Source organism: Lissotriton vulgaris, chromosome 2_1, assembly GCF_964263255.1.
Source record: "Lissotriton vulgaris chromosome 2_1, aLisVul1.2, whole genome shotgun sequence".
NCBI classification, from domain to species: Eukaryota; Metazoa; Chordata; class Amphibia; order Caudata; family Salamandridae; genus Lissotriton; species Lissotriton vulgaris.
In genome coordinates this window covers 401554234-401580737 of record NC_141687.1, presented here as the reverse complement: position 1 = coordinate 401580737, position 26504 = coordinate 401554234, and the positions used below count along the sequence as shown (strand labels likewise).

At 47.3% G+C, this 26504-nt stretch overlaps 1 protein-coding gene across 2 annotated transcripts in view; it reads left to right on the top strand.

Moving 5' to 3' along the window:
- The window catches only part of ICA1L (islet cell autoantigen 1 like), a 455070-nt gene that overhangs the window by 391406 nt on the left and 37160 nt on the right, over positions 1-26504 (top strand). For both annotated transcript variants that reach the window (XM_086955269.1, XM_086955268.1), the window contains one exon: positions 7184-7282. In XM_086955269.1, the coding sequence (XP_086811395.1) occupies positions 7184-7282 (99 nt within the window). The remainder of the gene's footprint in view (positions 1-7183; positions 7283-26504) is intronic.

The following is a 26504-nucleotide window of genomic DNA, read 5'->3' as shown; positions in this document are numbered from 1 at the left end:
AAAAAGCCTTTCACACTCCTTACTGGGACTACCTGTTCATGGTTATGGGAGAGGGAAGTGGAGTTAGAGCATATGTTATGGGACTGTCCGAAAATAGGGCCTTATTGGACTGCAGTGGGGGAGCTTCTACATGAAGTTACTGATCGGCAGATAGATTATGATATGGCGACTTGTCTGCCGCTCTGGTTTCCTCACACGAAAAACACCAAGATTACCAGTAAATTCATTGATTTAGGTCTCATACTAGCACAGAGGGAGATAACCTGGCATTGGAAATCGAAGGAGGGGCCATCTAGTAGGAGGTGGGCGAATGAGCTACTTAAATGGGCCCGCAGTGAAAGTGCCGTTAGACTTCGACAGGCAGCCCGCACAACTAATGAGAAGAGTCTTGAGATGGCGAGAGCATGGGAGGAACTAGTAAGAACACTTAGCAATATTCAAGAACAGGAAGAGGATTAAGAAAGGAGAGCTCTGCATGTAGTTCCATGTGGTACGTGGATGGAAGGGTATGGATCCTACAGGTTCCCCTTTCTTTTAGTAGTCGTTTTTATAGTACCGAGCCCACACCAGTAGCGATTCGGGGGGGGTGTGGCTGGGATAGGAGGGGATCCCTCATAGGATTGGGTTTTGTTGGGATTGGGGGGGGGGGGTTGGTTTCCAAATAAAAAGCGGACGCTAGTTCATCCTGCCGAGATGCTGTCCTTGTTTCATAGTTGGAGGTCTGTATCTAGCATTTTAGAACTATCGCCGCCCGACCTCCGGGATGTCGGCTAAACGGCTGTGATGCTTACTTCATGACGTTTGTGGAATGTTTGTAACTGACAAGGCAGCTGGTACAATTGTTTGTGTATTTTCTAATGCTGCGATAAAAATACATTTCTAAAAAAAAATGGTTATGGGAGAGATGGGCTTTGGTGAGGAAATCATGATATAGGGCAACCTACTTATTCCAGAACCCATGTTCGATCGTGTAACTATCCACATACGTTTTTACATAATTATGTCATGAGTGAAAGGAAATTCAGTTTTGTCACGCCCCTGGTAGCATTAACGATAGAGCCAGTATTGGGCAATAATTCGGCTGCATGCAAACAATCTTGTAAGCAGGTGATGAGCTGGTTTACCTATGCTACCTTCAGATGCTTTCAGCCAACCAAAGTGTATAGCTTTCAAGTGAACAATGAATAATCATGCCTATTTCCACTTAGACTGGTTAAGAACATGGGCAGACAAGAACCCCATACACTGCCCCTAAGATTTTAAAGAACAACATTTAAATACTAATACACAGATCTGCAATAAAGACTCCAAGGTAATAGATGGGAATATCACCAAGAGACTAAGCTCAAAACGAATTTGCACTTCTTCACAAATCTGAATGTAATCATTTCCCAGTTTGAAATCTTAACTTTGAAATGATATATCTGATCTGGAGCGGAGAAGATATGGAATGACATTGGAAAAAAATACATCCATCACTGGAGGAAGGTGGCCCTGGTATTCCAAATTTAAAATGTTTACTGCTTAGCTGCTCAACTTCATTTGGTATGGAAATGGTTCATAGAAATAAAGGTAGAGAAATGTATTTATATTAGCTATCCTAAAATGCAATACTCCTGGAGGTGATGATTGACTTAATGAGCAAATGTTACATTCACATACACCTTGTGAAGATGGCCAGTCACTACTGGAGGCACTGCTTCAAACAATCACACCTTCATGTACCACAGACTTACTGTAGTGGTGCTACCGTAGGTTTAGGGAAACTGCAAAGGCACTTGTGAAATGAATCGGGTGTCTCCAGAAAAGGTGACTTGTCTGACAACACATCACTCCACATGTTTAACAATTTTGGGGAACAAAAATCTATTCCCACAGCCCAAGTTCAAACGTATGCCTCTCTTAGTTAGTCGATGTAACTGGACTGAGGATAACAGAACCACCGGAAGCATGATGTCCCGGCCTTACCTTTCAGACGGTGGAATCTAAGAAGTTAAGCACAACTCTTTATTGCCATTCAGGGTATTAGACCACATAAGGAGCCAGATGGACGGCCATACTATTTTGTGGGTTGCAAATTGCGATTTTTGGCGACTCGCAAAATGGTATGTACTAATGTGTCTCAGACATATTAAGCAATTCCAAAAGGGTTTGCAAATGACCTGCCTCATCAATATTCATGAGGCAGGTCCTAATTTGGGACCCATTAGGAATGGGCAATTACACAGTTATGGTGGCCTGCTGAGGACAGTATACCACCAGGTCTGGTTTTGCATTTTGAATAAAGCACCTTTTTTAAATTACAGTCCATTTTCTTTAAAGGAAAACTGGGGTTGCGTTTAAAAGAGAAAAAACTAAATGTTTTCTTATAATTTTTTAACGGCAGGCAGTGGTCAAAAGATGTTGGCTTCCCCGATCACAAAAAGGGAAGGTGTTCCTAGGGGACCCCTTCCCTTATGGGAATGGATTACGACCAGCTTGAAGTTGGTGGTAACTGCGATTGGTTTGCAACCGGATTTGCGGTCACAAAAGAATCATGCATCCCCCTGCGGCTCGCTATTAGGAAGAGACGCCCTTGGCACGCGCCTTCCTAATATCTACTCGCAAACCCTATTTTGCCAGTCGGTAAAAGGTTACCGATTTGCAAAATAGGGTTTGTACATGCTACAATCCTTTTTAGCTGTCACAAACGGCCCAATTTTCCATTTGTGACTATTAAAAACAGTTGTGCATATGGCCCCATGACCACTGAGGCATAAATGGACACAAATGACACTCTGAATGCTGCTTCACTTTGGGATTTTCAGCCAGGGTCCCCAGAAATATAAGATTAAAATTGATACAACACAACCTTATACAGTACATCAAACTTATCGGGTGCTGCAATGCCTACATCACAGATTCCCTACTGTACTGAACACTTGCCCAAGATGTAACCTACTCAATGCAGACTTTTTACCATAGGTTGTTGACATCTTCTTCCCTAAAGTCAGATTGGTTGAAGGTCACAAACCTAGTAACAAAACTCACCAGAAAAGTCCATATTTGCAAACCTATAGTGTGTCTGCTTTGCCTTATGCCCAAAACCGAAAGTGAAGACTAAAATCCAAATTTGCAAACCTAGTGCTATTACAGCCTAGAGGCATGTTACGATGACATGGCTTTCCCTTTGCACCCCACCTCTCCATATATGGAGCAGACAAGTACTGCAATTCGAAGGAAGCAACATTAAATGTAAAAACTGCCCATTTTTTAACAACAGAAAGACGGGGAAGACAGATTATTAATGACTGTTTCAAACACAATCCTAATTACTCTTTCTACAGAGAATATTAATAGGGAGAATAGTTAACCTCCCTAGACCCATGAGTAGAAGGTTGTTGTGACATGCACAATTAACTTATTATCTTATATTTAAGACTGAAATTTCCAAAGCACCAACTCACTAGACTCGCCATAACGCAGAGAAAACCAGTAATGGAGGGACATACTTCACCACAGAACTATCAAACACTTATTTGGACAAGCGAAAACCAGTCAGTATCACAATATCTGTTCTGGCCTAAACTTTACCTGCACACCGTTTGTCCCAGACGTTTTTGAACATGCTCACTCCTTTGGGCCAACCGCAAAAAAGAAAATATATATACATACAAATTCCACAATTTTGAGGAGTTCATCATGCAAGAGTCTAAGAAGATCTCATATAAATCCCAAAGTGTATACACATGCTTGTACTTAGAATAAATGACAGCAAAAAAACTTCTATTTGTCATATAACACACTGAATACTTTCAAATTTGGATTGTTTTTCATCATCTTTATTCTTTAATTACTCAAATGTTATGATAAAACAGGATGACAAATCCAAGATGAAAACAGCCTACGCGTTTCGTCCCTATTCACATGGGGCTTCTTCAGGGCAGCACTCAAACTTGTGGGAAGTTTTATCTTCAACCGACAGTTGGATGCTGAGCAATCTTTATACACTAATAAAACCTCAAAAATCTCCTCTGTAAATCCAATGCCTATTAGGCATATCAATAGCACAATCAAATTCAAACGCAGTATCCCGTTCGATTCCGCACTGTCTCTCCTTGTAATCTCCTATTTAGGTAATCCAAAGAAGAAAGTGTAAGTTATTCATCAAGGTGTCCTCTTCTTATCAGGAATCAAGTTCTATCAGCCCTTTCGGCGTATTTCTTTAACCATGAAGGCATGTAGTGCCCCCCTTGATGCCTGATAAGAGGAGGACACCTCGGTCGGTAATTAAAGGGGAGATCTGTATGTAAACGCACGCCGGGACAACTTCTCGTCATCACCAAACCACACGAGCCACGCAGCTTGAGACTTGAGATGCGCATTAGACACACAAAGCCATCGTGGCTAAGAAACCGAACGATAATAAAGCCAGTGACAGACGGGAAGATAAAGGCCAATTAACCTGTGGCTTAGAGAACGGTTGTCCGGCTCATAATTTGCACAAGTAATTCTAATTGTAATTGCATTTACTTGTTCTAGTCACGATACTGCATGGAATTTGCAATTCATTCATTTTGAGAAAGAACATTACAAAACCAGTAAACAAAAGGCAGATAGCAGACATTCTAGGACAGGAGAACAGGATACAAAGGTTAATGCTGGAGACCTAGTAGAATTTTCAGGCCTGGTGGCAGCCATTTGCAAGCGTCTATGAGATGATGTCTCAGGGGACTAAACAACAGGAAAGTACATGTATATATTTGTGGATAACTAAGTCGATGCATTCACTGTCCTCATCGTGCTGAACGTAGTTTCAAGAGTATCCCATACAGATCCCGGAGCTCATTGGCTTTCCAGGTCACATGATCCCTGGATGGCTGCACCAGGGCTTTGTAGACAATGTGCTCCTGTAAAGCCTGTGTCACATTACCCCCCCCCCCAAAAAAAGAAAATTGTCCGAAGACCATGAGAGCTGAGTTTTTTTTACCTCCACTTCAAAGTAGGGTTCTGAAACCTCCTCCAAGTTCAACATTTGCTCCTGTGGGCAGATAAGACAGACTTTGCCAGGGAGGCCTGCTTTTTTAGGTCGAGCCTAGAGCAGCGCGCATGCGCTTCTCTGCGAGGCTTCTTGTAAGCACTCTTAACTACTCTGTGTGGGTCTGACTCCCCCCGCCCATCGGGTTGGTTGTTGCCTGTGTCATTTTGTTATTGTAGCCTGCATATGGCTAAAGGTGGGTGCATGTCCCACCTCTTTTGGAAAGGTTCACTCCCACTGCGTTTTGCTTGCGGGAGCGTGCAGCAGCGCACAGGGCGGTAGCTGCTGTGCCTCCTTGTATCCTCTGCACCACTCCCCCTTTTCTCCCTTTGCCCACCCCCACCACTCCTCTTGAGCTGCTTGACCTTTACTTATGTGCACCATATGTGTCCTTTCATAAAGCACAGGATTTCTAAAGAGCAAACACGCAAGCATCACATGGCTAGAGGCAACGTGAAGGACACGGAGTCCATTGCATTGCTAATGCTTGTTTATCTGCTCGTTGACAGCGTTGTAGCTTTAAGGATCTGCGCACCAATTGGTATATCTCAGCCGTAAACAAATAGAACCAGAGTTCCCGACAGGCTCTCACATTGATCCCCGGGGTGGCACCTTGACTGTTGTACCCGCTGCCAGCTGTGCAAGCAGTGAGTCTGATTGGCTCTGAGGCAGCGGACGGCAGCTTTGGTTTTTCGTTGCGGCGAGAGCCGCTCACCTCAGACCATCAATACTGCACCGAGCCCCATTAATATATCAAGAAAGAGGATCCGAGCCTGCCTGCCAGTGTGACGCCTTTACCAGTGCGTCAGGATTGAAACAAATCATTTAATAAAGCACTTCTAGAGACCACTACACCCGACCTGCAGCATTTCCCAGTTGGTAAGTGAGGGTGTGGCTACCGGCCACAGTTACCGACTTTAGAGCTGAAGAACCAGGCTTGAGTTAAGCGTCGGCTCAACAGTCTGTGACTCTGGACTTTCCATGCCTAAAATCTTTAACTTGTGTTTTTACTCTTAACTCTAGCGCTCGTATTTGGAGTGAGGTACCCCGCCCCCCTGCGTTGCACACCACTGTTTAAATGCTAAACAGAGTCATCAAAAAGCATTGCAAAGCCAAAAGGCGAGACCTATTGGCTTTGTCAATGCATGTTTGAGATCGCTATTACATTTAAGACCTGGCACACTGCTCCTTCCCTAATAATCGGAAATGGGCTTGGTCCCTATTTCTGAGCTTATAGCACTAGCCCCGGTCTTGTATTGGTTGTGCTTAAACCACAATCGTTTAGGAGAATCATACCTGAGAGCAGTGCTTGAAGTATTCTCTGTAGGGAGAATTCATCACAATCCCTGGGTAGGTTAAGTACTAAGACTAAGCGTTTACGTACTAAATGTCTTATTATGTTGTTTAAACAATTCTCGATTACAACGTGCACAGAAGCACTTGGCACCAGATCAGAGTCACAAACCATGCACAATCCTGTGGCTAGTTACATCATGGGAGCCTGGTGTATGACAAGAAGGGCACAGAGAGCCCCTACTATGGTTATTGCTTAGCCATAGTTGTATTTAATTGGGGCTGCTTTTATTATCTTCAGGCTTTTATCGATATATTTTGGGTAACTGGAAAGTTTGTTATTATCAACATGTCATTTTTGTATCTTATGGCATAAATATGCTAATGGAGAGATGTGTGATGTATAATGTCCCAAAAATGTACTATAATGACCAGATTTGAATTGGCTTTATTTATAAAACAAAAAAGACAAAAATGTTTTTGACTCCTCTATTTAAGGTATCCTTAAAGGATCTAGTTAAAATGTGTTTTAAGACCATGATTTAGTATTATAAAAAATTCTATGAGGGAGAATTATATTTTCACTTTTTGCATCAGGTCGTTGATTGAGAAATTCAGAGGTAAGTTGCTAGTTTGATGTTCTCTCACTCCGTGTAGCCTGGATTCTTCTTGTACATCCTCTTTACATGGGATATCTTAGGAAAGTTGTTGAACTAAACTACTTTTGGTTGAATGTACAAGCGGGCTCATAGTATCAGGTTGGTGATAATGGATTACTCATGAACACTGTGCATTTTTTTAATGCCTTTCTAATCTGTTACTGCTTCTCTCTGCTAAATCTTTTATTAATAATGAAATGTTTTCTCTTTTCAGATTGGTCCTCCCAGCCAGTTTCTACACCTCAGCCTTCTCATCCACAATCTGTTAGCCAACCAATGCTTTCTCAGAACCCACTAGCAAGATCAACCAAGCGTAAGTGGTCATGGATGGGAAAATGTGCATGGTTTTTGGAGGGAGAATGTTTTTTACATACAGATAGATGCAGGATGAGTCGTAGTTCTAGTGATAAAATGTATAAAATGGTGTCTTCAATTGTATATTGGTTGCAACCAGAAATTGCAGATGCAGCAAACGTAGACATTTTATTCTTGAAACTTTTTATGATGACCTGGACACTGAAACTATGTAATTCTGTGGGTGCAGCGTTTTCCGCATAACTAAGGATTTACCACACTTAACACATAATGCACAATCTGCTGAAGCAGTTGCAGATTGCACAAAATACCCATTATTTCTAGCTTCTATCAATCAAAAGTTACAAAAAAAACACAAAGTGCCACTCATAGTACCACTCAGAGAGTGACCCTTTCCAAAGGTTAACTGGTCACCTTTCAGTTAGCGAATACTGTATTTAGGTATTAGCCTGGCACTAAAGAGGCAAAAAAAAATTCCCAGACAGTCTAAGGGCCAGATGTAGGTCGCCAATTACCGGTCGGTAACGGCTGAATTCGGTCGTTACCGACCGGTAATTGGTGATTGAGATGTAGGGGCCATTATTTTACAGAATCGGTAAATTTACCAAATCGGTAATTTTACTGATTCTGTAAAATACCGAATCAGTAATTTTACCGAATTCGGTAAATCAAGATGTAGGTGGCACTCCACAGAGGGCCACAGGCCCTTAAGAGTCGGTATTTTACCACCCAATCCTATTGGGTGGTAAAATACCGAATTCAGGTGTGCATGCACATCTGTGCATGCACACCTGTGCCATGTGACACACAGACATGACCTTAGGGCATGTATGTGTGCCATATGGCACATATGCCTGCACTTGGCGTGCTAGAGGGTGTTTAGCATTTTCTCGGAAGACGGAGAACAAGCCAGAAGTGATACGGACGGGCGGAACGAGAACAGAAACAGAGAGACAGGCACGCCAGCTTTCCTGAGAGGGAATTAGGCACCCTGCCACTACCACCCGTTCCCAAGACCCTTCACTTGTTTTTTAATAGGACATGAAGTAAATAGAGGGTGACCCCTGTTAAACAGCAAACAGGAAGCAAAAAGGAACGAAAGTACAAAGCTGAGGATAACAATTTTTCAGGTGTGATTGTATCTATGCTCCCACATCTTTCAATTCAAGAGCAAGGATGTCCAACCAGGACTAACATTTTCCGAAGGGGACACAATTTACAGGCCAAAATCGTCCCTGAGCACTATCAATATCAATCATCAATATAAAATGCGTAGAGCTGTATACCTCACAAGAAAGATGATTTAAGGATCTATGCACAAAGGCAACCATCCAGTGCCATTGTAGGAGAGTCATAAACAAGATTACAAGTCTTGATAAAGATGGCATTCATCTAAAAAAGGCCATCGAAACGCGTCGACGCATACTAGTGCACAATTAAACTACCAAACTCACCCCAAGAACATTGAGAAGAAGTCGGGTTTTGGTTTGAGTTAGATTGGATATTTAATGTGCAAAATTCAATGACAAATTGTGACTGTCTGTGTTTGTTTAATTTCTCTCCCACCAAACATCTTTCCTTGATGTCTTTATTCAACTTGAGTAGGTCTTCCTTTTGATCAATTGTTTATTAATATTGTATATATATGTTTCATTCATGTTTTGTAATACATTGATGTGGTGATGTTTTTATAATTTCTGTATAGAGTCGTTCAACTCTATTTTTATTAAGTGTTGTGTCCTTACATTTCGAAATTGTGAATTGTTTTAATAAAATATTTTATATATTTTCATACAAAGTATGTTGCCATGTTTATGATTTAACCTTGGGTTGTTTGCGTCTAAGACGAGTATTTGGGCTTCAATAACTATTGAACTGAGCCAAGGGATATTCTTGTTTACACTGTGTGACAGTACCCTATTCCCCTGGTTTTAAAGGGTCCCTCTCAAAAATCTTAACAGTCAAAGTGACACCCCCTGCACCCTTGCTGGATTCGGTATTTACCGATTCGGTAAATACCGAATCGGTATTTCCCATTGATTCCTATGGACTCCAAAGCCCATAGAAATCAATGGGGAATACCAATTCGGTATTTACCGACTCGGTAAATACCGAATCTTACAGATTCGGTAATTCAAAATAAAAAATTACCTACATCGCCCTCCTTCTAATTTACCGATTCATAAATACCGATTCGGTATGATTCAGTATTTATGAGTCGGTAAATTAGATTTACCTACATCTGGCCCTAAATGTCTTACAAGACTACCCATAGGTTCTTTCAATTGGACAATATGGCCCTCACTTCTCTTCACTCAGAATCTCTGTCTGATCCCACTTCATAAAATAATTATTTTAACTTGAAGTATGGGTCTACTTCTAATGCGCAAAAAAGTTTAAGATGTCACCTACCCCGACTCTTGTAGTGATTGAAACACCTTATTGGCCTACACCAGCTCTGTGATTTTCATGTTAATCTAGTCATCTATCATTAGTCTTTCCCACATTATTCTTCCAGTCATGGCTGTGAGTTTACTCATTACGGTTACAGTTGATAAAGTTTGTTGTGTCCCCTGTATCATTAATCTAAAAAAAAATATGTCTACTTAGCTATGAGCCAGATCTCCGAGTTTCCCCAGATTCATCTCCAGTGAGGAGCCGTGGTAATGCTCCTGCTTACCATTCTAACTGTAACTGACTTGAAAAAAAATATGTTTATTAAGTATTTGCATAAGAAGTGCCCATTATGCATATGTAATTAAAAGGCTGTGGAAGCAGTAACTACTGAGCATTATGCACTCAAGTTTCAAGGATAAAGATAGGCACCAACACAGAACAAAGGTCAATCAATCAATCAATCATAACATTTGTATAGCGCGCTACTCACCCGGGAGGGTCTCAAGGCGCTTGGGGGAAGGGGTCTGCTACTGCTCGAACAGCCAGGTTTTGAGTTGTCTCCTGAAGGCGAGATGGTCCTGAGTCAGCCTAAGGTGGATGGGGAGGGAGTTCCAAGTCTTGGCTGCCAGGTAGGAGAAGGATCTACCTTCGGCGGTGGCTCTTCGGATGCGTGGAACGGCAGGGAGGGCGAGGCTTGTAGAACGTAGCTGGTGGCTGGGCGTATAGAAGGTCAGGCGGTCGTTGAGGTACTTGGGGCCTAGGTCGTGGAGAGACTTGTGTGTGTGGGTGAGGAGCCTGAACATGATCCTCTTGCTGACGGGGAGCCAGTGCAGGTCCCTCAGGTGGCCGGAGATGTGGCTGTGTCGGGGGATGTCCAGGATGAGTCAGGCGGAGGCGTTCTGGGTGCGTTGGAGTCTTTTCTGTAGCTTGGCTGTGGTTCCGGCGTAGAGAGTGTTTCCGTAGTCCAGTCGGCTGGTGACGAGTGCCTGGGTGACCGTCTACCTGGTTTCGATCGGGATCCATCGGAAGATCTTGTGGAGCATGCGTAGGGTGTTGAAGCATGATGAGGAGACGGCCTTGACTTGTCTGGTCATCGAGAGGGAGGAGTCCAGGATGAAGCCCAGGTTGCGTTCATGGTCTGTTGGCTTGGGAGTGGTGCCCAGGGCAGGGGGCCACCAGGAGTCGTCCCAGGCGGAGGGCGATGGCCCCAGGATGAGGACTTCCGTCTTGTCTGAGTTCAGTTTCAGGCAGCTGTTCTTCATCCACTCCGCGACGTCTTTCATCCCTTCGTGTAGGCTAGTTCTGGCGGTGGCGGGGTCTCTGGTGAGGGAGAGGATGAGTTTGGTGTCGTCGGCGTAGGAGATGATGTTGAGGTTGTGTTGAAGTACGATAGCTGCAAGAGGTCTAATGTAGACGTTGAAGAGGGTGGGGCTGAGTGATGATCCTTGTGGAACGCCGCAGATGACTTCGGTGGCCTCGGATTGAAACGGGGGAGGCGGACTCTCTGTGTTCTTCCGGCGAGGAACGAGATGATCCACTCCAGTGCCTTCTCTTGGATACCGATGTTGCTGAGGCGTTGAACTAGGGTGCGGTGGCAGACAGTGTCGAACGCTGCAGAGAGGTCCAGGATGATGAGGGCCGCTGTTTCCCCATTGTCGAGCAGGGTCCTGATGTCGGTGGCTGCGATGAGGGCGGTCTGGGTGCTGTGGTTGGCTCGGAAACCGGACTGCGAGGGGCGAGGGATCCGTTCGTCTCGAGGAAGGTGGCAAGCTGTCTGTTGACGGTCTTCTCGATGACTTTGGCAGGAAAAGGGAGGTGCGAGATGGGGAGGAAGTTCTTGAGGTCGGTGGGGTCCGCTGTTGGTTTCTTCAGTAGGGCGCTGAGCTCGGCATGCTTCCAGCTCTCCGGGAAGGTGGCGGTGTTGAAGGAGGCGTTGATGATGTTCCGGAGTTGGGGTGCAATGGTAGAGTCGGCCTTGTTGAAGACGTGGTGGGGACATGGGTCGGTTGGAGATCCGGAGTGGATGGTGTTCATCGTGCAGGCTGTGTCTTCGGTGGTCACCGTGGTCCAGGTGTGGAGGGTGGCGGTGGGGGGCGTTGGTTCGGCGGTTGGGTGCGTGGATGGTGCGCCGAAGCTGTTGTGGATGACGGCGAACTTGCGGTGGAAGAACGAGGCGAGAGAGTCGCAGAGATCTTGTGAAGGAGTGATGTTGTTGTTGCCGGTGCTGGGGTTGGAGAACTCCTTGACGATGCTGAAGAGTTCCTTGCTGTCGTGGGCGTTGGTGTCCAGTCGTTCCTTCAGTGATTTCTTCTTGGTGGTTCGGATAAGCTGGTGGTGCTTGCGGGTGGCTTGTTTGAGGGCGGTCATGTTGTCTGTGGTCTGGTCGAGGAGCCAGGCTTTCTCGAGGGTGCGGCAGTTCTTCTTGGATTCCTTGAGTTCTTTGGTGAACCAGGGGGCTTTCTTGCTTCTGGGTCTGCTGGGGGGGTTCTTCAGTGGTGCGAGGACGCCGGCGCAGGCGGTCAGGCATTGCATGAGGTTGCGGGCTGATTCGTTGGGGTCCGTTGTGCTGACGGGTGGGTTCTGGCTGAGGGAGGTGGTGAGCTGCTCGGCGGTGATCTTGCTCCAGCTCCTGTGAGGAACCTGTTGCGGGTGGTGGTGGGTCGTGGTTCTTCTGAAGCTGAAGTGGACGCAGCTGTGGTCGGTCCAGTGAAGTCCGGTGGAGTGGCTGAAGGTGATGTGCTTGCTGGATGAGAACACTGGATCGAGCGTGTGGCCGGCGTAGTGGTTGGGGGTGTTGACCAGTTGCTTGAGTCCGAGGTTGGCAAGGTTGTCCAGCAGGGCTGTGGTGTTGCGGTCCTTGTTGTTCTCCAGGTGGAAGTTCAGGTCCCCTAGGAGTATGTAATCAGAGGAGGGGAGGGCGTGCGGGCTGATGAAGTCCGTGATGTCTTCGCTGAATTGTGTGCGTGGTCCCGGGGGTCTGTAGACGAGGGTGCCTCTGAGGGTCGTCTTTGGGTAGATGTGTATCTGGAAGTGGAGGTGCTCTGCGGCGGAGAAGGTGTCGTTGGAGTCTGTTGTGGCGCGGATAGTGTTCTTGTGTACGATGGCGATGCCTCCTCCAGTCTTGTTGACGCGGTCCTTCCGGGTGATCTTGTATCCGTCTGGGATGGCAATGGCGATGTCGGGTGCCGAGGAGGCGTTCGTCAAGGTTTCTGTGAGGAAGGTCAAAATGCAACAGGTAATGAAAAAGGTATGAGCACTGAATGAACTGAACTGTTTAGGCCATCTATGAATCTGTAACAAGGATGTAACCGAAAGTGACAAGAAATCAATTAATAAAGGTTAAGAAGATAAAATAATGGGTATATGGCAATAGTCCTAGAAACAGGTCATGGTGTTTTCCACATCTTTTAAAGGCTGCAGAGTCCCGTACCTTCAATGTTATGGCGGTCACCAGGAATAAATACAACTCCTACGTCCTGTGCTGGCGAGGGAGCCATACCTCTCGCCATACATTAGCACTGGCAATCAACCGGTCCATGAAGACCAGTGTTTTTCAGAGAGGGGGCACTTACACTCTACAATATAGTGGAGTTGCGCTGCCTGAAAGTACTGTGTGATTAGGGGGAGCCTGAGGCCTCCCTCTGCTTTTGTGCAGGACAGATGTGGATAAGCGGCTTCCTGCCACTCCAGATGATCGGTTGGTGGCTACTTGCAGAGTGCGCATGACAGGCGGCGGAGGGGTAGGTGGAATGGTCTGAAAGATGTAAAGTATACGCAGAAGCAAAGTAATATTGGCTGCGGCAATCTGGTCAGTCCATGCCAATCGCAGACAGCTCCACGAGGAGAGCATCTTATTGGTTTAATCAAGAAGGGCCCTGTAATTAACCGCCCATGTCTTCGCCAACGTGGAAGCTAACTGTATACCTAGATATGGTATGGTCTCCTCCCACACGAACAGGAACCGTACGCCAGCTAGACCTTGTGTGGCGAGGTTACCAAGAGGTTCAGGGTCTGGGATTTTTTAAGGTTAACTTTAGACCCTGACACCTCACTGAATAGTCGCAACTAAGCGAGCAGGGATGGTAGCGAGGTTATCAGGTCCGTCAAAGATAAGATCATTTCATCCACGTATAATCTGATGGTATGACTATCAGTGCCAAATCGGATCCCTAAGACCTGCTAGCCCTGACTCTTTGAACCATAGGCTCCATGTGCATCACAAAAACGCCACTGCAGAGGCTCATTGAATGCAGTCGGTGCGGAGGAGTAAACAGAAAAAAAACCAGGCAAATACAATCTAAGAACACTAAATGGAACTTCATCTTGGAACAACAGTTGTGGACAGTCGTCCAGTTGTGGACAGTCCAGTTGGTTAGAGAGCATCTTCAAAGAAGCACTGATCTTAGAGTAGGATATCGAGAAAGGCACCTTCATGGTTGTCACCCTCTCCAAACCCACCGCCTTGAAGCCCTCCTGCCTGGCAGCTATAAATGATCTCAGATGGTCCTTTCATCGTCATGAGACTTCATTGAGAGTGGTCTCCCGGATAGAGTTTGAAGTATGGACAGGAGTTCCTTGGCCATGGTTTCAGAATTTGGTTTCTGTCTGATAGGAACTCCTTTAACGCTACTCCATCCAGAACTCTTCAGCTTCTTGCTATCATGGGAGTTGACTTTGCACAGTATCTCCGAGGGCTCCACGATGCTGAGTATGGGACAGGCCTCTCTGAGGGATCTTAATTGGTGTAGCCTCTGAAAGAAACAGGTTAGTATTAGATTCCTTACCTTAGAATATCCCCAGACGTCAGACTGGATTCGGAAACGTTTGCATAGCAGTACCCTCGCACATCGGAAGGCGTCGTCTGCGGCTCCGCGTCCGTCATTGGCGCCGGGATGACATCGCCGGAGTACTTAGACGCCGGCCTCGTGCGCTGACGTCAGTTCTTCTTTTTTCCGCACCAGCAAGCGCCGATCCGGAAAAAGTGGTACCCTTAGTCATTTTTTGACTAAACTTTTTCTATCATTTTTGATCACTTTTCGAAGTCGAACGATTCCGACGGTGCCGGTAGGGATGCCCAGGTTCAAACCCTGTCTCTTCATTGCCTGGGGCCCGACCGCGATGACAAGTCGTGCTCCGACTGCCGGACCTTGACGTCGAAGGCTAGGCGGGAGCGGTCCTGCAAGCGCCTCAAGCTCCGGCAGTCAGCCCACGCCGCTCGAGGTCCCGGTCCGGAAGAAGGTCGAGGGACCGGTCGGGGGCCGGAGTCATCACGGCTCGGAGGATCGACACCACTCCTCGAGCTCCAAGTCCTCAGGTAAGAGGCACAAGAAGTCGAAGAAGCGATATCGCTCTTGTGACTCGCCCGACGCGGCCGGGGGTTTGGATGACACCGCCCACGCGGCTCCGCCGGAGCCGCGGGCATCGCAGCCTGCTCCATACACTCCGGTCCCTGGGCAGAACGCGACACAGGAGAAGATCAACGCCTTCCTCATGGCCATGAGGTCGCTCAGTCCTCCGTCGGGTTCTGCGGCGCCTCCGGGCCAAGCGGCCCCGACTGGGAGCCCAAGCGGGCCGGGTGCTTCGGCCCAGGCGCCGTCGGCGACTACGGTCCCGATGCCGCAGGGCCCCGCCAGATCCGGTTCCGGATCCGGGTCGTCGCTGGTCGACCTTACGACCTCGCTGGCACCGGCCCCCAGGGTGTCGCCCCCAGCGCCGTCACAGGATGACGTCGTCCCCGGTCCTCCCCTCGATCCGGGTCCGGCACCGGAGCGACGCCGCTCTCGACGCCGATGGGAGACTTTTACTTCCATGACCTGGCCCCATCATTTGACCCTGAGTACCAGGAGATGGGTGGCGAAGAGGATTGGGATAGTGCCAGCCTTATCAGGACTGGGCAGGTGAACTAGGGGATGCCAGTGGTTTGGACACTTCGCCAGACACTGGTTTTGTTTCCCCTCCTACCGTGGCTTCGGAGGAGGGGGCTGCCTACAGTGTAGTGTTGACGCAGGCGGCCAAGGCCTTATCCCTTGAACTCCCTGTCGCGGCCGTGAGGACTAACCTCCTCACTGAGGTCCTTAAACCGCAAGCAAGCTCTTCGGAGCCTCTGTTGCTGTTTAATGAGGTCTTACCTGACGTTCTTTTGGGCACCTGGTCCAGGCCCGCTACAGATCCTCCTGTAGATAGGAACGTGGCCAGACGCCACCACCCGGCTCAGGGCGACCCTTGCTTCCTGTCCACCCACCCCACACCCGAGAGCCTGGTCATACAGGCCTCTAACTCCCAGACCGCATTCCGGACGGCTCCCCCCGATCGGGAATCCAAGAGGTACGAACAGTATAGAAAGAAGATGTTCTCCTCACTGAGTTTGGGGTTGCGGTCAGTTAACACAGTGTGCCTCTTGGGCCGTTATACCCACTCTATGTGGGACACAGTCGCGGCTGTGCTGCCACAATGTCCGGAGGGGGCCCGGACTAAACTCGCCCAAACCCTTGTGGAGGGTCGAGATGCGGCACAGTACTCCATCCGATGTGTGCTGGATACAACAGACTTGCTAGGCAGAGCAAAGCCAACAACAGTGGCGATTCGTCGCCACGCCTGGCTGAGATCCGCCAATTTTTCGGCTGATGTCCAGAACACCCTTATGGACATGCCGTTTGATGGCCGTCGCCTCTGTGGCGACAAGGCAGACAGTGCGCTTGAGCGCTTTAAGGACTTCAGGTCTATGGCCAAGTCCTTGGGCCTATCGGCCCCGCGCCAGCAGCCTGCTGCTTTTCACTCTTTTCGTGTCCAAGAAAGGGGCGCCCCCACACGTCCTGCCAGCCACGGGCCGCAGACTAACATCCAACGTGGTGGCGGACGTGGTAACCGCCGTGGCGGTGCCCGGGGACAACGGCGAGGCCAGTCCACATCCACCCCCGCAGCATCTGCTCAAAGCCCTCCTAGTCCGAGCTTTCAGGCCCACACGACACCAGTGGGGGGCAGGGTTTGCCATCACCTCCTTCACTGGCGCACCATCACTTCGGACAGGTGGGTGCTGCAAATCGTCCGAAGGGGCTACTCCCTCCGCTTCGAGGTGACCTCTCCAGCCATGCCACTGCAGTACCACCGCGTGTCGGGGGATCCAACTTGGATCTTCTGCGAGAGGAAGTTACCGCCCTCTTGGCCAAGGGGGCCATCGCGCGCCTTCCTGGGCCAGAAGTAGGGTGTGGTGTTATTCCCACTACTTTCTGGTTCCCAAGAAGGGCAAAGGGGGCCTACGCCCTATCTTGGACCTGCGGAACGTCAACGGCTTCCTCCGGAAGGAGAAGTTCAAGATGCTGACTTTGGTTCAGGTCTTAGCTACCCAGGAGACTGGATGGTAGCGTTGGACTTGCAGGACGCCTATTTCCACATCCCCGTCCTGCCGGCCCACCGGCGCTACCTGTGGTTCACGCTAGGCCACGAGCACTTTCAATTTACTGTGCTCCCCTTCGGCCTTACCAGCACCCCACGGGTGTTCACGAAAGTGATGGCGGTGGTTGCAGCTCATCTGCGCAGGTTGGGGTTTCAGTCTTCCCCTACCTCGACAACTGGTTGTTGAAGGCGGGCTTGCCCCAGACAGTCGTCAGCCACCTCCAGACTACGGCCGACCTCCTGCACCTGCTGGGGTTCTCCATCAATGTGCCAAAGTCACACCTGTGTCCCTCTCATAAGCTCCTCTTCATCGTAGCAGTTCTCGACTCGGCGCAGTTTCGGGTTTATCCTCCCGAACACCGGGTTCGGGATATTCAGGCTCTGATTCCGATCTTTCAGCCGTTATCCCGAGTCTCGGTCAGGTTGACGCTGCGGCTTCTGGAGCTGATGGACTCCTGCATCCTTCTGGTGCATCACGCCAGGTGGCGGATGCGGGCTCCGCAGAGGGACCTGAAGTTTCAGTGGGCTCAGCATCAGGGCAACTTGTCTGACCATGTCTTGATTTCGGAGGGCACTGCAAGACAGTTGCAGTGGTGGATCACGGACCGCGATTGAGTCAGCGGCAGATCCCTCTCCCTACCCCAACCGGAGCACGTAGTTGTGACGGACGCGTCCCTCCAGGGCTGGGGGGGCCACATGGGAGAGGCGGTGATCAAAGGCCTCTGGTCTCCGGGGAGTCCCGGCTCCCCATCAACCTTCTGGAGCTGCAGGCTACCCGGCTTGCACTGAAGGCATTCCTCCCCTCTGTCCGGGGAGTGTAGTGCAGGTGTTCACGGACAACACCACCGCCATGTGGTACTGCAACAAACAGGGCAGGGTGGGGTTGTGGACCCTATGCCAGGAGGCTCTGCGCCTCTGGCAGTGGTTGGAATATCAGGGCGTGACCCTGGTGGCTCAACACCTGGCAGGTTCCCTGAACGCCAGGGCAGACGAATTCAGCCATCGGTGCAGGATGGATCACGAATGGCGCCTGAACTCGGACGTGGCGCAAGGCCACTTTCAGCAGTGGGGAGAGCCTTGGTTGGATCTATTCGCCACAGAAGAGAACGCGCAATGTCATCAGTTCTGCGCGTTGGAATTTCCAAGGCGGCACTCGCTCGGAGACGCTTTTCGTCGCGAGTGGAGCTGCGGTCTGTTGTAGGCCTTTCCGCCTATACCACTTCTGCCCAGAGTGCTTAAGAAGATCAAGCGCGACCGGGCCCAAGTCAACCTTGTGGCTCCGGACTGGGCACGTAGATTCTGGTATCCTGAGCTACTCAGCATGTCTGTCGATCCCCCGATTCGTCTGCCTCTTCAGGAGGACCTTCTATCGCAGCAGCAGGGGTGGGTCCTCCACCTGAACCTGTCCAGTCTCCACTTACATGCGTGGAGATTGAGCGGCGGCAGTTGAGGCCATTTGACTTGCCTCCTGCAGTCTGTAATGTGATTCTGGCAGCCAGGCGTCCCTCCATAAAATCGGTATACGCCTGCAGGTGGAACAAGTTTGTGGCATGGTGCACAGCAAAGGCTGTGGATCCCCTTTTTGCCCCTCTTTCAAAGGTTCTCCTCTTTCTTCTTTCTCTTGCCCAGCAGGGCTCTGCTCTGGGCACTCTAAAGGGCTACCTTTCTGCCATTTCCGCCTTCTTAAGGCTCCCTGATCAGCCCTCTTTGTTCAAGTCCCCAGTTGTAAATAGGTTTTTGAAGGGCATCACTCATATGTTTCCTCCTGTTCCTTTCGTGATGCCTCAGTGGGACTTGAACCTTGTTCTGACCTTTCTGATGTGCACTCCTTTCGAGCCACTTCATTACTGTCCTCTTCGTCTCCTTACTCTCAAGACTGCATTCCTGGTTGCCATCACCTCTGCCAGGAGAGTGAGTGAGCTCCAGGCTCTTTCCTCTAAACCTCCTTTCCTTTCTGTCCATCTGGACAAAGTTGTATTGCGGACGCGACCCTTTTTCCTGCCCAAAGTAGTCACAACCTTCCACACTGGGCAGTCCATCACCTTGCCCACCTTCTTTCCGCCTCCGCATCCTTCGAAAGAGGAAGAGAGGCTCCACCGTCTGGACCCAAAACGTGCGCTCTCATTCTATCTGGATCGCACACGCCAGTTCCGGGTGGATGACCAATTTTTTGTTGGGTACGTGGGCGCCGAGATAGGTCGGGCGGTGCACAAACGAACCATCTCTTGTTGGGTCGTCCTGTGGATCAAGGCGTGCTATTCTTTGGTTAAAAAGGAGCCTCCTATTGGGCTGAGGGCCCATTCCACCCGGGCCACGGCGGCTACTACTGCCCTGGATCGGGGAGTCCCCTTGCAGGACATTTGTCAGGCAGCTACGTGGGCCTCGCTGCACACGTTCGCAAGACACTACTGCCTGGACAGCCAAGTCCGGAGAGATAGCTTTTTCGGCCGTTTCGTTCTCCAGGATTTTCTGGTGTGATTATTGGTTTGCAGGCCCACCACCGTGGTTGGTATTGCTGGGGTATCTATTCTAAGGTAAGGAATCTAATACTAACCTGTTTCTTTCAGATGCACAAGTTACTTACCTTCGGTAACGATATATCTGTAAGAAACAGTAGTTAGTATTAGATACCTTACCGCCCCACCCATCCTCCCCGTTCTGCGAACCTATATCTAGGGTTAAGGTCATCCCCTTTCAGGGCCCTAGTTTCATGGCACCAGTGTTGGTTTTTATCATGGCTCTGCGTTTCTGGCGCTGAAAAGCTATGTATAAGAACTGACGTCAGCGCGCGAGGACGGCGTCTAAGTACTCCGGCGACGTCATCCCGACGACGAACGCGGAGCCGCAGACGAAGCCTACCGACGCGCAAGGGTACTGCTACGCAAAAGTTTCGGGATCCAGTTTGACGCCTGGGGATATTCTAAGGTAAGGAATCGAATACTAACTACTGTTTCTTACAGATATATTGTTACCGAAGGTAAGTAACTTGTGCGTTACATTGAGGTGAAAAATTATCCTAACAGGAGTAGTATATGCCTGCTTGGCGTAAATGCTCAGTGACAGGACAGAAGTTTCTGCGTTTTTGTAGGTTGAACCTTGAGAGGTCTTGGTACACCACCGGAGAGTGACCCCTAAAATGGACTGACTGGTAGTCAAAAATATCTGCGGGAGGATCCCGCTCCGGACTGGGGTGCCTCACTCCGTGCACTTGTTCAAGTTGCAGAATGTGTTGGAAAAAGGCCACAACATAGTCTATGAGATTCGTGCCCTCAGAGTGAGTTGGTGCCCCACGGGTCTGAACGTTGTTTCGTCTGGAGCGATTTACTAGGTATTCTTTGTGGGTTTGGAGATTTACGTGTTGTTCCTTAAGGTTCAGGACCTCCAGTTGCAGCCATTCTATTCCTTCCTCTCATTTGGACTTCCGATCTTCCATGGCGGCCATCCTGTCCCCCACCTCCTTGAAGTCTCTGAGAACCTCCCGGAGGTCCGTGGATAGCTCCACCTTCATGGCCTGTAGATCTCCTCTGAGAGATGCAAAGAGGGATTCAAAGAATGGCTTGGTAACCAGGCTCTCTCCATCCTCCAAGACCGCCTGCCGCTCCCCCTTAGGCAAAGGCGATTTATCTTTTGGGGTTTCCCCCTTTTTTCACAAACATGTCCTTGAGTGATCAATCCTTTTTTTGCTCTATTCACAGACATGGTGTCGGTCTGAATGGAAGGGCGCAAGGACTGCAAGAGCAGCAAAGAATCCACGACTACGCAGTCACTTCATTGGTGTTAATAAGAATGGCCAACGGTTCAGGGAGCTCAGTCGGAGTCCAGTCAGAGTCCAGTCAGAAGCTTGATTTCCATCCCTTAGGTCTATTAGGACAAACCTCAAAGCCGCAGGAACACATGCAGCTTCCCAAGGCATCCGCAAGCAAGCGTATGGCAGGGCCCAACACATGACAGCTCTGCAGCGTCCCCACTCTTTAGTGCCGCAACTGCTGCCGTGATTTGAGCACCGTCTCCAGAACCTTGCCCGGCTACGCAAACAAACTTATTTGTAGGTCTCTGCCACTGCAGCAAGAGCGATGAAAGGGCCCATCTGTCACACAGGATCCCGGGTCCTGGGGCCTCCTGTGATCACCACCAGCATAGGGGGGATCTCTCAACTAGAGCTCCACTTAAGGGAACCAGCGCCGGGGAGAGGGTCACCCCTTGACGCCACTCCATGAGCTGGAAGTGGTAGACCCCCCTGTGTGCCCGAGCCTCTCCGAACCCTGGTCCGTTACTCCACAAGGCCTTTAGGCACCAGGCCCCAGGAGCCAGCCAATGCACTGGCAGGCCCAATGTGCCCAGTTGTCAAAGTGCTGGGTCCTCGTTCAGTCAGGTTAAGAGGGGTGCCTGGTGGGCTCTTGCTATGATGCTCCCCCTCTTCAGTCCAGAGACTCATGCACTCCCGGGGCACTCACCCATGTCCCGCTTTATCCCACGCGCCACCCTCCCCTCTCCACAGACAGGGGACAGGGTCCGGTGCACTTAAAAAGGGGAAAGCCCAGTCCAATCCCGGGGGCCCAAGGGCAGGGGGGAGGGGGAACTTCTGGGCCCCTAATTCTCACCTTCCCGATCCTCACACAGTCACAGGCGTGCCATGCTTCCCTTTGTCAGGCCCCAATAATCTCCCGGGCCTCCAATCTCAGCAGAAGAGCTAGAAGCAGTTGCTGACGCATTGGGAGGGTAACCGTAGAGCAGTAACTCCCAACCGCCTCCTCCCTCTGTGAGAGGCCTAGACTACTCACCTCTCTCGTCAGGGGCGCTAGCTCCCGCTGCAGCCTGCGCGGCCCAGCACTCAATTGCGGCCTTACTCCGCTCTCCAACACCTGCGCGGGTCACTGTGCAGAGAATGGGGAGCGCCTCCACGCCTGGTGCTTCCCGCTGCAGCAATCCTCTCCGGTCTGGTCAGGGGGCGCCACCTCCTTTGGACAGTGCAAGACAGCAGAGCCCCACTCGGCTTGTCCACAACTCCGCCGCTCAGGTTAGTGGCTGCTGTCACTCGACCTTCGTCGCAGCTCTCTTGCGATCGGGGGCTTCGGCTCTGAATCTCGGGTCCCACTGAGCCCCATGCGCTGTTGACACACTAGAGCTCTGCAGGAACCTGCTACTGGTGGCTGGAGGGGTGCAAATCATTGCAGGAGAGGTGACGGGATGGCGAGACTGAGATATGTGTCTCACCCGTCCACCATCTTGGACACAACCCCCTCCAAATTAAGTAATTAGTCTTTAAAATCATACACATCTAAATCATGTCACTATACAATTGTGAACTAATTCGCCATACACAATCTTTCAGTAAAGTCAGGTTGAACTAAAAAAGTTGTAGACTCATTGTGGTTGGATACATTTCTATTGTTCACCTTCTTCTGGACATTGAAACATTTTTCTCTTCCTTCAGTCATTGTAAAATATAAATAGTCATATATAACACATGAAGCCTATCTAAAAACAACAGGAAAAAACAACAAATGTACATAGGAAATATATATAGATCTCTAAAAAAAAAAAAAGTAGTTGCCATTTCTAAACATAATATTAAATCTTTCTATTCGCACCAATGATATCCTTATGTTCGTGTACAGTCCTACATAGTGTCACATAATCTTCCACACAATGTATTTCTACCAATCCTATACATTGAATAAAGTTATTTAAAAAAATCATAAACCATAAAATTACATTTGCTGTGGTGGGCTGGAGGGAACTCTGAAATGTGGGAACCACTGTAAAGATGTATATGTCAAGGCATCCAGCACGTACACCATATTATTTTCTGTCTGAAGCATATGTTCAATAAAAATAATTTATTTAAAAAATATATATATATTACATTTGCGTAGATATCTTACTATGTTACATATAGTGTGGCTCTATACATTTAAAATCCATAGCCAACTAAACTACCTCCAATAAAGAATAACACACATTGGGTTATTTCTGAGTCTTGGGTTACCCTAGTCACTTGCATATCTTTTCTTTAGTATGTCTGTGTGCACAATACACTAATCAATGTGAAGAGTAAATTAAAGTAGCAATACTGGGGAAAGGTATGGGTGTTTACCATGTTAACAGGAGATGGGCAATAAAGATATATTTTAAAAAAATATTTTCTTCAATATGAGTGCTTTAATATTGCTGTTAAGAATAACGATCAATCACCCACAACACCAGTAATGGTTTATTGAAAAATATTAATAATCTAAAGGAGACTCTTCATTTTGTTTTGAGAAATTTTTTGAAAGGTGTGACCTGCATTTTTATAATCAAATAACTCGCCTATTGAGGCAATGTTTTAATGCTTAATTTCTATTCTCCCGTCAGAGTTCAAAATTCATTACAATCCCATTTATTCTGCAGATAAGCAAAGCTATGGTTTTCATTCATAGTCACACATACAACTAAATTGCATCGCATGATCACAATAACAAGATAATAAACGCACCTCCTAGAGCTCCAGCTATATCATATATGGGAATCATGATGCAATTCTCAACAGGAGAACTGCCCAAGTGTTTTGCCTATATAAAAATCAAACTTCAAAATAAAAAATAAAAACACTCCCCGTCAAATCCCTATTTTATTATTCTGTGGTGGCATACTAGTTATTTCAGCAATTTTGTGACTAACCTTAAAAATACTTAGCTTGTTCATCTAGATATACTCTTACCTTAAAGAATCCAATCTTAACAGGTGTAATCTTTTTTTTAACATCCAATAATGAAATATTAAATACATGACCCGCTTTCCGTTCAGTCAAAGTCGGAACTCTGCCAGGGAGTTAACATGACAACATTCTGTTCTGTAAACCAAAGCAAAATTATAGTTAAAATAGGATTATTGAAGGTCATGTCACTATACTAAATTTCATTCTAACAGCCTGTCTGGTATCCGCCTGTCTGGTGTCCTTGTGTTTGGAAAGCTACTCGGTCCACAGAACTAAACTTTTCTCTGTTCTTAGTGAAATCTACACGCCCAAGATGCAATCAGTCAAGTGGGAGACTTAAGTTTTATGTCCTCTCTCCATTGAAGCCTAATAATCTACTGATGGTGGAGTCTTTTTACATGCAGCCAAGGTAAAACCACACAAATATACAGCCAACAACAACGTAAATACCAACCCTGGTTACACATGGGATACCTAGCTCGCATTGTCGGCTCACCTCTGACATTAAATATGCCTTCCTCTCTGGATCCAACAATTAAAATAACACTAAGACCACCAAAAAGGGTTGATCAGTTTTTACAGGGTAGTTAACTACCTGATACTTGTTCAGTTGACTGATTTTGTAACATCACTATCACTCGCATGATTCTGGCCGCCTTCTTTTATGACCTCACTTTGTAATTGCGGGTTTGAATCGAACGAGTCCTAAACGGGTGCCATTTTTATTTCAGGCATGACACCACTTACCTACTCCTACTGTCAACAAGACCATTATTCCTAAAGTCTAATCTTCATCTTTATTGTATCAATAAACTAGATGTTCAATGACCAAATTTTAGATCTAATCCCCAAGTACATATGCCCTATGTGGACTATATGCTATATGAAGTAATGTCATCCTTAATTAAACCATGCCTCTTCGTGGTGTATGTATGTATGTATATATATATATATATATATATATATATATATATATATATATATATATATATATATAATATTTTTTTTTTAGGATTTTGAGGATTACTCAATGAGGATGAGCTCAAATTCCTATCTAAAGATTTTCCTGTAATTCCCACCATATATTTCCTGCCACAAATACACAAAACTTTGATCAATCCCCAGGCAGGCCAATCGTGTCATCATGTGACAGCCTCTATGAGAATGTTTCTCAATATGTCAACATTTATCTAGCACCAATTGCTAAAGACATGAGTTCCTATATCAAGGATACAAGTGATTTCATAAGGATCCTAAATGACATCATATGGGTGCTGGCTACAATTGACGTGGTATCGCTGTATACGTCAATTGAACATGAAATTGGCCTGAAAGCCTGCAAGTACTTCCTCAAACAACGGAACGTAAAGGAACTTCAACACACAAACATGCTTATGGACATGATCGAGCTTTGTCTCACCAATAATGTATTCTTATTCAATCACCAGTTATACAAACAGGAATGTGGCACTGCCATGGGCATTTCCTTTTCGCCGAACTATGCGAACATTGCAATGGGATGGTGGGAGAAAACAATTGCGTGGGATCCAATCAATCAAATGGACATAGATAAAATCATTCTATGGGTCCGTTATGTAGACTACCTTTTTTTAATCTGGAACGGCAAACTACAGGACTTCAACAACTATTTTTCTAAACTTTGCAAAAATGAAGTGGGCCTGCAATTCACATGCTCAACAAGCAAAAAAGAAATAGATTTCTTGGATTTGAAAATCTTTATGGAAAATGAAACAATTCATTCAACTCTATTTCGTAAGAAATCAGCAACCAATTGCATACTTCACGGCACCAGCTTTCGCCCTCAGCCATTAATTGAAAGCATACCATATGGCGAGTTCATTCGCATGAAGCGAAACTGCTCAAAAGAATCCGATGCAAAAGCAAAAATAGAAGAAAACAGCAACCAGATTAAAAGCTACAGGCTACAATGAAAGAAGTCTGGAGAAAAGCAAAAAACGAGTGGCAAATAAATCCAGATCAGATATCCTAAAACAGAAAGATAACACGCTGAAGTTGACACAAAGTCCACCACGATTCATAACCACGTACAATAAAGAAAGTGGGATCATTGCTACAAAAATCAGGAAATATTGGCACCTCATATCCAATGATCCAGATATTGGAGAAATGCTAGGAGATAGCCCATTATTCAGCTACAGAAAAACGGAATCAATACGAGACCAACTAGTCAAAAGCCATTTTGAAACTAATATTTCCAAAGGAAAGGCAAATTGGCTCACCAATCAGCAAGAAGGCTTCAGAAAATGTAATGTATGTAAAGCCTGTAAAATTGGACAAAACAAAACTGCTTTGAGGAACCAAATGGTAAAATGACTACAATAAAAGGAAAAATCAATTGTACATCCACACATGTGGTATACATTATTGAATGTGAATGCAAGAAACAATATATTGGGAGCACAACATGTATGCTAAAGAAAAGAATATTAGAGCACATAAGAGCGGTAAAGAACAAGGACATGTCCTATGCAACTGCCAAACACATGGCATCATGTCAAAACAGCAACTGGAAACTATGACATATTATGGGAACGAAGGAGGAGGCGACAGACGGAAAAAGCGGAGGCAGGCGGAGTCACGCCTCATCATCCGATCAAAAACCAAGGTGCCGAGAGGCATGAACAATGACGAAGAACTTTATGTACATCTCGAGTAATTGAAGAACAGCAACAACATTTAATGATAATAG